We start from the raw sequence: 10,600 nt of genomic DNA, 5'->3' as shown, positions 1-10,600 counted from the left end.
ATGAGTTGATAAAGCTGAGATAGGCATTAAAGAATCCTGTGGGATCCTCCAGCTGTGGATAATGACTCACATGCTCATCTAGAACAGATACCGTGGATCTCTGCACTAGTTTCCTGTAGATGAGAAACAAGGGGAAATTGTATTAAATGCTTAGAATGGTATAGTGCCATTGGACCACATTTATAAAATGTTTATAAAATGTTTCTAAGGATCATTTGCAAAAGTGTGAATAATAGAAAATGGGTGTACCCACAAAACCCATGCATTGTGCACAGCTGACTGCTGTTAGATCTCGGCCTTGTAAACGCCCACTAATTAATATAACCATATAAAAGAGCACAGGCTAATGTCAGAATTTCTATGCTTGAGAATGAGTGCAAAGAAAAATAAACTTTTGTCTGAAATTGAGGTCCTGCTGGCGGAGTAAGAGGCTCGTACGGAAATACTTTTTCGGGATTTGAAATTTGTGGCATGGCAGTGTGCAGCACAGGCTGTGAATGAGGTAGGAATTATTAACATGTGTGGATCTTAATAATTTAATTATGTGTAATTCTTTGGATAAGCTGTGTTAAAGTAGGTTATTTTTTGTATTGGCTTATAAGAACTACTACTTCTAGAAACAACTGAAATACTACGTGTTGTAGTAAATAGTAGTATGAAACAAATATGTTTACAAAAGTAAGAGACTACGAATTCAAGTAAATATTTCAGTCATTTTATAAAAAGTGAGCCATCCTACTTTTAAAATCACTTGCTATAATGACGAATAAAAAGTTTCTTCTCAAATTCTTGCAAAAACAACAAAATTTATATAAAAAGCTCACTTAATAACATTAATAACAATAACATTTCATTAGTTAATGTTAGTAAATGTATTTAGTAACATGAACCAAGTTTAAACAACTTATAATTAATAATCATAGTTCAACATTTACTAATGCATTATTAAAAATGAAACTGATGCTTGTTAACATTAGTTCATGCACTGTGAACTAACAAGTGATAATTGAAAAAATATTTACTATAACAATCAGAAATTAAAAAGTGTCTTTATACTAAAAGTTAATAAATGTAGAATGACTTTAAAATACTCACTTGTAAAGCTGGAGAAACTGTGGATGTGGATTAACTGGATCTAGGGGGCCATAAATCATGTGCACTGCAAAGTTATAAATTATTGAATGGAAAGTGTGAATCACAAAACTTCATGAAAACAACCTTCCAATCATATAAAGATGCAGTATATTATAGTAATAATATAATAGTATATTAATAAGCAGTATAATGGTTACATATGATATATGTCTGTTGTGTTTTATGTATACAATGAATTTTTACATAATAATTACATTACACTAATTAAACCAAATATATTTTAGTCAACTATATATGAGTAGATTTAGTCAACTAAAATCTTATGAAATTTACTAGACTAAAACTAAAATGATTCAAGGAAGACTCAAATATGAATAAAATGAAATTTTAGTCAAAAAAGTAAGCTAGGCTGCGTCCGAAACCGCCAACTACTCATTAGGTAACTGCATTTGAATTTAACGTAACTACTGAACCTGTTAGAAAAGTATGTTCTATACAGTATGAATGTGAGAAGTATGAATGGAATTCGGACGTACTCATCTGCCAATTTTGTCATGGTCATGTGACCTACCTGCGTCAATTGCGTTGCTTCAGTCCCATTCATGAATTCTCTCACGGGGCATCATGGGACAGCGCAGCATGCATGGGATGTGCACTTCAGAATCTCGCTGGAAGTAAGTCATCCAGGGTACTTCTCACATACTGATTTTTGAATTCTATGAATTCGGACATACTACTCGGCTCGCATACTGATTATAATTTACTATATAGTATGGAAGTATGCGGTTTCGCACGTAGCCTAAATTTAAATCAAAATTTGCTGTCAAAATTAACACTGGTTGTGCACCAGACCACTGCATTAAAATATGTGAATATCACTTAACATATAGTATGCTGTCAGCTCAAATGCTAATTTGCCTGGGGTGCAGACGGGCTAAGCAGCTTCTGCAGTGATTTTCAATGGATTAAAGTACTTAGCCTCAATAGCACTGCTTGAGATTTCAAGTAAAGCAAACCTGTGAATCCCCTGCTAGCATGATTGCTACTACAGCACTTTTTAATGACAAATGAATGGTTAATGTACTCACAGGGTGTTAAAGTCGAAGTTAGAGCGCCCACCCATCGTTCTCTGTGTTTCAGCCTCTGGTTAATGTATTGCAAAAGACTGAAAAAGAAACAAATAATTGTTGGCAATGGTAAAGCGCTGTAGGTACAATGGAGAAGTGTGCTCACCTGTCCATTACAAGATTTCCATCATTAAAGCGAATGCCTGTCCACATGTCCCAGACTTCTGCTTCTGTTGGCTGGGTGTACGGTCCAAACACTTCCTTTATTCTGCAGCGAAAAGACATATGAAATAGTCACACAACCAATGTGATTTATGACCATAAAGTACAACTAATAGCTTGAAATTTGTATCATTGCTCCCCTCACCCTCTAAAGAAAAGCTGGAAGTTCATCAGACGAGTAAGTACAGGTGAAATAAAGCCCGAGTCCTTCAGCACCTAATAAAAGATCAGAAATATTAATTTTTCATAGCTAAAAATGAATACAAATGTGTTTATAAAGTGTTACTCACTTTCTGAAGGAATCTTGGATAATGAGTCTCGGGGAATATACCTTTTATAGGCCAAAAACAAAACAATCTGACCTTACGAATCTGTTTTCAGACACATGTATATGCATTTTATATGTACATCCCATGTGAAAGAAATTGCCTTGAATATAAACTTGAACGTACCTCCATTTGATAGGCAGAGGCTGTTTAGGATGATGTGTCCGCTTCTGTTGTGGTCACTCCTGTGTGTTTAACTGCTCATGAGAACCAGCCATATCAAATTGACAGGACTTTACGCTGAATTATACTAACAGAACCTGAAGGATCCTCACCTGTACAGTAACTCGAGAGCAACAGTGTCTCCATAGTCATGTGAAAGGATGTTGATCCTCTGCTCTGACAAACCCAAATGGGCAACCAGAGCCTCCACAACACTGGCCTGCTCGAAGATGGAGTATCGGTGCGGCCTCTGGAAAGAAACAATAATTTGGGTTATACTATGTTTATGTAGTTGTATGTATGTATGTATGTATGTCATCTCATCTCACTGGTTTGTCAGAAAAACCGAAGCCCAGGAAGTCAAGGGCGATGACTCTATTAAAGCGCTGCGTCAGAGAATCCCAGATCTATGAAATGACAGGAACAACGTTTTAAACAGGAAATGTTCATGCAATTTTACACCATGTAAACATGCTCTGCTCACCTTATACCAGTCATAGCTTGACGTAGGAAAGCCATGAAGCAACACAAGAACATCAGAGCTTCCCACAACTCCAACTGACTCTGTTGACAAACAGGAAAGCAATGACATTCTGGAACTGAATAAAAGACATTGTTTGACGACCAAACCATGGCATGTACCTTTATAGAAGATGTCATTGCCTCTGAATGTGAAGAAGTGACCGGAAGTGCGCCAGCTGTTTAGCGCAGGTGACAGTTGTGGCGGAGGGATGTGCAGATACACGGCGAGCAGAGGCACACACAACAAACCCACGTGAAGCCACCATTCTCTGCTCACACGACGAGCTGACCCACACTCACTGTCATTCTGCTGAAAACATGGTGTGTATTCATTTAATTCAACTCTATTTTACGTTATATATACTGAATGTCGTTAGTCTGTTAGCATCGCTAGAACTGTCTTTTATACACTACTGAATAAAAGACAGTTAAAAATCATAACACAAATTTAAATGAGCGACATTATCTTACTTCAAATCACTCTTAGCTAAATCCGACACAAAAAGAAGCGAGTTAACATAAAAAGAAAACGCACTAACCTAAATGCGGAAAGTTACTTACAGGTGAGTCGCCTGACATTCTCGATCTCTGCACTTTATCGCAGTATGAATCGCTTGTTTATCCTGATAGGCTGAAGCATGTGCTGTTGAGTGACATTAAGAGTCTGTCACTCAGCTGTCATTCCTTAAAACTGGCTGTGAGCAGCAGGCGTCAGGTTGCTAAGGATCCAAAGGTCTCAGGCTGAAAATAAAGTTCGCTCGCACCCCTAGCGGAGCGGATGGCAAACGGCGCTTGCAACTGCTACGCTTGGTTTGTTTGGTTAATGAAAACTTGGTTCCCAAAATGTGTAAAGTTAGCCTGTTTGACTCTTGTAAAAGCAAGCAAAGTTGCTGTTTAGTATGTTACAAGTAGGACAAGTGGAAATCCCGGTGAGCACTGAATACTTCTTTGTTTAGTAAAGGTGTCAGAGCTAATTACTTTTGCTAAATGCCAAACTTGTGTACAGGTTTTTGAAGGTGTGTGAGAGAAAGTAGGCTATATTTAGATCATTTTTATATATATTTTTATAAGAACCAAATAATTTAATTAAATAAAAAATATGTGGTATCCAAAAGTGTATTAAAACAACTTCATAAATAAAAATATGGCATAAAATTACATCAAAAGAGTAACAATTAGGGCCAGACAGAATCTGTGGACATATTTTGCTATTTCTGCAAAGAATTTTGTGAAAACAAATCTGTGGATTTATGCGGAATTCTTTTGGGAGTTTCATAACTAAAAACTTTATATATGAAATAAAAAAAATAGCTTTTTAACTTGTATTTAATGTTTACAATGCAAATCTAACTAGATCCACTAAGTCTCTCATATAATATATCTACCTACTTTACAAACTGTATTGTAATTAAATCATATGAACACTTTCGTATTAGTCAATATTATAACTGAAATTTTTTTAAAAACTGAATAAAAATAGATTTGCACAGATTTACACAAGTAAATAATCAGACTCGATGGGCTAAAAGTCTGCAGAAATCTGTGTATTTCTGCGTGCGCAAATTCTGTGTGGGCCTAGTAGTATGCTAATCAAATATGGAGCTAAAAATATGCCAATGTCTATGACTTCTTGAAATGAAATCTATGACTTCAGAACAAAAAAATCTGAAGTTTGAAAATACGTCTATACAAATCTACGTCTATACAAATTTAAACAAAATCACTTGTCTTAAATTTCAGAGGTTTGAAATAAAAAAATAATAATGAAATATAATATAAAATTTTATTAAATTACTATTGTTAATAATCCAGATTTTGGCATATTTTAAGCTCCATAATCAAATAAAAAGCAAATAAATGTGTAAATAAAGAGTGAAAGAGTTTCACACCATGAATTAGCTTTTATACAAGAAAATATGGATGCTTTAGCATTTTGGGAGGGGGGTCTTTCAAACACAATGGGTCTTTGGATGTCATCCATGTATTTTTTTAGAGTTGTATTTTTTAGACACGTATGCACCCCTTGATTAAACAACACAATGTCACGGCAATTCGTAACTTTTTGATTTAGTGGCTAATTCGTGTGAATTCGTACAATCTCATTCATACAATTTAGTATGATTTGCTTATCCCCCAATAGCAGTTGGGTTTAGGGGTGGGGTTAGGTGCCATGTCTCCTTTTTAAAATTGTACATTTTCTTATAATTGAACTGAACTGACAAATGGTAAAATAGTTGCGTTTCCTATAGATCAGGCTGGATTAACTCTTAATCAGCCCACTAATTACTGGAGGAAATATACATTTTGTATATGACAAATAATCTTTTTTTTATATACTTCTCAACTATGTATTTTTGCTGTGCTTTTGTGGATTTTTTTACTATGCCATTTAATAGTAAAAAAATCTGAATTGATAACCTAATTTTAATATAAGAGCTTTCGGGATTTGTGGCCCATAATTTAGGGATTGAACACTGCCATCTACATGTTAAAGGAAAAAAAAAACATCTTTGAATTATTGTTTAGGAAAGAAAGTGCAATAACCACATACATCCAGCAGATGTCCATAGAGACCTGTTCATTTACAGTTATTTTTCTAGCTGCTTAAGAAAACTCACAGATTTTGCTATATATTTTGTGAATATATATATATATATATATATATATATATATATATATATATATATATATATATATATATATATATATATATATATATATATATAATCATTCTAAAATGCATACAAATTATGTAATAATTTTTGTTGTTTGATAAGTTTTGCAAATGTAACCATTCACCACTAGGACATGACTGCAATCACATCCTACTTTGTTTCAGAATATTATTTATCACAAATAATTTTTTAACAAGTGATGAAATTGAAACAAAACCAATACAATACAAAGAAAATTTTTAGCCCTAACTTGACTGGTATAAAAGGTTTTTTTCCTATTTATATTGAATCTCTATTATATTAAACCTACTTGTTTTCTTTTTAATACAACACTGTTTGACTTGTTTTTCTCTTCCAGTAACAGGTTTGACTGAATCTTTCTCTGTGTCTCAGATGAGGAGGATGTGAAGCTCAGGATTGGTCATCACATCGTCTACACATCAATCTACAGACAAACATCTCATTTGAATAAAGATTTAATGATGAAAGCCTGATCAATGTGTCAATGTTGTGCCCACTGGTGGATGATTTGTGTATCTGCATGAAAACAGCAAGAGGACAGAAAGTGAAGAGTGTGTAATCCTGCAGCTGTAGAGCAGTTTAAGATCAAGCCTCATTAAAAACACCTGAAGCTGCTAATCAATCAAGCTCATCAGCACTGATAGAAATCTCCTGACTCAACTCTTTTCTTTATTCAAGTAAAAATGAAGATGAAAAAAGTGATGTATAAGTTATTTTCAATCAATTACAGGCTGAAATGAATGAGGTTTTTGGTGACTATTTTTGTGATTGTTTGCACATTTTAAACAGAAATATGTTTCATGAATGCTGACATTTTTAATTAAAAAATAAGAAGTTTATGTGTGACAGTACATATCCCACTGCTGATATTTTTCTATCATATGATGAAAACCTCTAAACACAACTGTCCAAAGCACATGTTCACAGCACAAGCTCAGGTGATAAAGTGTTGTGAGCTCATATTTCACTGTTTACATTAAAACAATCACATGATGATTTACCCAAGATAAATTCATAAAGGCACTAGTGGCCTTAAACAGATTTTCAGGAGGAAAGTCATGGATTTAAATCCTTTGAGTGCAAAAGTTGTTTGATCAAATACAAATCCCTCAGTAAAACTGCTGAACAATCATGTGCTTCATTGGTTAATTTGCTCATTAACTCAATACAAACCACACAAAGCTTGTGTTAATTCTAGTGCATTTAAAAAAACTGAAATAATACTAAATATTCAATGATCTAAATCCCATCCAAAACACAAATAAAGTTTCTCAGACTCAGCTGCTCGGCTGATCTCACAAACAGTTTTCTGAGTCCTGAGGTCAAATCCAATGATTACTGATTCCAATTTGAGAATCCTTTTGATTTAATTGAAAACACACAATTACAAATGAAGGTCATCAAGAGCGAGGTTTGAACTCGGGTCTCCAAGACTAAAACGCATGACTTAAATAAGCTGAGCTACAAAGTCTGAGGAGAGCATAGTGACTGTAGATTGGCTTTTATTGCACATTTTGCATCATATTTTTGGACAGAAACATCACTACACACAAATACTTCAAAGCACACTAACAGTCCTTGGTTTCAGTAGCTCAGTTGACTAAACCTCTGCGCTTCAATCTGAGAGTCCTGGGTTCAAATCCTGCTGTTGCTGATGTAAATTTCTAAATTGAGTGCTTTGTATCAATTTTCTGAATTAAAACATGATGTGTGATCTCAGACTCAGTGGCTCAGCTGGTAAAAACTTTGTGGTTTAACTTTAAGGTCAAGGGTTCAAATCCTGCTTATGCTGAAATCAGTGCAAAACGTTTTTTAGCAGTAAACAGCAAAAGATCTCAATGTCACCCTGTCAAAAACGCATCTTTGCTCGTCTAGCTCAGTGGCTCAGTTAATTAACACACTATGTTTTAACTTTGGGGTCGTGGGTTCAAATCCTGCTTATGCCAAAATTAGCACAAAATGTTTTATTTATTGATAAAGTGCAAAAGATCTCAATGTCACCCTGTCAAAAACACTTTCCTACTTGTCTGGCTCAGTGGCTCAAATGATTAAAACGCTGTGTTTTAATGTGGGAGTCCTGGGTTCAAACCCTAATTATGCCGAAATTAGTGAAAATTTTCAACACTACTAGAATAAATATCAATACACAGCATACATAACACACACCTCAACACAAGCCACAGTGGTGTAGTGGTTAAAAACATAGACTGGAGTGTCTGATGCAGTAAAGATGTGGGTTCAAACCCCAGATATTACGTCTTTTTCCGGATTTGTCAGGAAACAGTCTTTATATTCCACCCGGAAAACACACCCCTCTGGCCTGACTCAGTGGCTCAGTTGGTAAAGCATTAGCCTTTCCTCTTGGAGTCCTGGGTTCGAATTCCACTATTGCATATTGTTGTCATCACAAAAAAACCACCAACATGCGCCAAACACCAGCTCTCAGCGTGTAAGCTACGATGGCACTAGTGGCTAAACACCGTTGGTTGCGGACAAGGTGACGGTTGAGACATGGGTTCGAATCCCACCTAAGAACCTACCTGGGGCGGTAAGACAAACAAGAGGGCAAGTACCTGAAGCTCAAGGACAACTGAGCACAATGTGAAACACGGACCAGAGCATGAAGTGAAACACGGACCAGAGCAAGAGTTCACCTGGAGCGGTTACACAAATGACAGTGGCGGATAAACCTGCAGTGGTAAAACAGGGATTAATGAGGAAGGCCGGACTGACTAGAGAGGAGGGCTGGAAGAGAAAGAGGCGGACCAGAGATAAGGGGCAGACCAGAGAGGAGGAGAGAGAGGCGGATCAGTGACAAGAGGCGGAACAGAGCGAAAGGTAAGGCAAAGAGGGAAAAAAAAACTTTTTTTTTTTAAAAAAATCTTTTTTTTTGACAAAAATAAAAAAATTTGGTATCACCGTGGTGTTTCGAACCCCAGTCTCCTGTGATCAGTTTTGCTCTCACACCATGAGCACTGACCACTAGGCCACCAGGATCTCACACTAACAACTGTTCGGTTGTCATATTTAAAGATCACGCATGATCATGCAGTTACAAAAAAAAAAAAAAAGATGAAATAATGATTTTATTTATTTACATTTAAAAAAAAATAATTCTAATTAAAATCTTAAAAATGTCAAAACATTTCAAAAACACTCAACAGACATAAATAGACTCACCAGCAGTGACAGAATCAACAGAGAATGGGGAAATGGATCTTGTGTTGGTCCAGAAATCACACTATAAAGTGTTCTAAATTAATTCTGCATAAAGTAAAAGACAAAACTAAAGTTAGACCACATTACACAGCCTGACATGGTGCAAAGACACGAGTGTAAGAATACCTAAACTACAGTGTGAAACAAATACAGCAGAAAAATATTGCACTTCACTACTATAGTGGCAATCAGAATAGTTTTAAATGTAATACATTACAAAACTATTTAATTAAGAAAATTTATTAAAATACAACACATCTTTGTGAATAGTTACAGAAAAAAAGACTGAGGATTAGGAACTGCCTAGATGTGCGTTATCTCTTACATAAGCAAGGGTTTGCACTTCCCCTATACAAAGGATGATTTATATCAAGCCATGCAACTTTAAAATTTGTTCAAAGTTTAACTTAAATTCTAGAATTTTATTTTGCATCAGAATTGTGCACTTTGTGTTAGCAGCGTATCGCTAGTTATTAAATAACAATGTTAATCTTACAGCCACATACTTATGCATTACCTGTCACTCAGCAGATGTCCATCATTACAGTCAATGTCTGACCACATGCTTCTGCTGGACCAAACACCCTTTATTCTATAAAGGAAAGACAAATAAACTTTTAAAAACACTTCATATCAAAGTTCTATTTACTCTGTCATCTGACATGCTCAACACAACACTACTTTAGGTTAGTGAAAACACAACAGCTTATTTGTTCTACCTAATAAGCTTTAGAAAAATCTCCATCCTAAATTCACATGACAATAACAGGAAGTTCATCAAGAGAGCAACATGTAAACAGTCTTTGTGAAACCTTCATAAAGGTGAGACTGCCTTCATACACGTTTCATTAATAAATATCTATTTCTCCTGGGTTAAAGTTATATTTGAACAGAGAATGACTGACAAGAGCAGCATCACCATACTCCAGCAAACAAATAAAAACACCTATTCGACATGTCAATAATTATTTAAATACAATTTATGACTGATACATACTATAATACATAATATAACTGATCTATAATGATCGCTAACGACTTTAAAAGAGGAAAATCACTAATTATGTGTGGATACTTACAGGTGACCAGAGTGACATGCTTGATGCTTGACTTCACAGCGTGTCGTTTGTTATTAACGTTATTGATGGGCTAAAATATATGCTGTTGAGTGACAGAGACTGTAACTGAGCTGTTATCTGCAGTAACTGTACTTTAATGGCCTTAAAACATTAATAAGCAGTCGTGTCCAGGCGGCTGTCATCAGTGTCATGTTGTTGATGAGGCTCTAAAG

The 10,600-nt window shown here is 35.3% G+C and overlaps 1 protein-coding gene and 1 long non-coding RNA gene across 3 annotated transcripts in view; both read right to left on the bottom strand.

The window, feature by feature from the left end:
* mest (mesoderm specific transcript) overlaps positions 1–4,141 on the bottom strand; it is a 4,414-nt gene extending 273 nt beyond the window's left edge. The window contains exons 1-12 of one of the 2 annotated variants that reach the window (XM_056455753.1): positions 3,956–4,141; positions 3,515–3,704; positions 3,357–3,436; positions 3,202–3,279; positions 2,986–3,122; positions 2,837–2,895; positions 2,675–2,715; positions 2,530–2,600; positions 2,329–2,430; positions 2,184–2,260; positions 1,096–1,159; positions 1–113 (exon numbers count right to left, since the gene is read on the bottom strand). The exon at positions 1–113 is cut by the window's left edge and continues 273 nt beyond it. In XM_056455753.1, coding sequence (XP_056311728.1) covers positions 1–113; positions 1,096–1,159; positions 2,184–2,260; positions 2,329–2,430; positions 2,530–2,600; positions 2,675–2,715; positions 2,837–2,895; positions 2,986–3,122; positions 3,202–3,279; positions 3,357–3,436; positions 3,515–3,704; positions 3,956–3,973 — 1,030 coding nt within the window. In that variant the 5' untranslated portion in view covers positions 3,974–4,141. The remainder of the gene's footprint in view (positions 114–1,095; positions 1,160–2,183; positions 2,261–2,328; positions 2,431–2,529; positions 2,601–2,674; positions 2,716–2,836; positions 2,896–2,985; positions 3,123–3,201; positions 3,280–3,356; positions 3,437–3,514; positions 3,705–3,955) is intronic. The other variant, XM_056455754.1, reaches the window with a different exon arrangement.
* Positions 4,142–6,531: 2,390 nt separating this feature from the next.
* On the bottom strand, positions 6,532–10,451 carry LOC130223060 (uncharacterized). Its single transcript, XR_008836567.1, has 4 exons — positions 10,389–10,451; positions 9,827–9,901; positions 9,271–9,354; positions 6,532–6,606 (listed from the first exon to the last, which is right to left on the bottom strand). It is a non-coding gene; the product is annotated as an uncharacterized LOC130223060 (long non-coding RNA).
* Between the last annotated feature and the right edge of the window lie 149 nt (positions 10,452–10,600).

Source organism: Danio aesculapii, chromosome 4, assembly GCF_903798145.1.
Source record: "Danio aesculapii chromosome 4, fDanAes4.1, whole genome shotgun sequence".
Taxonomy (NCBI): Eukaryota; Metazoa; Chordata; class Actinopteri; order Cypriniformes; family Danionidae; genus Danio; species Danio aesculapii.
Note: the sequence above shows the minus strand (reverse complement) of the source record. Positions and strands in the feature narration are given on the sequence as shown.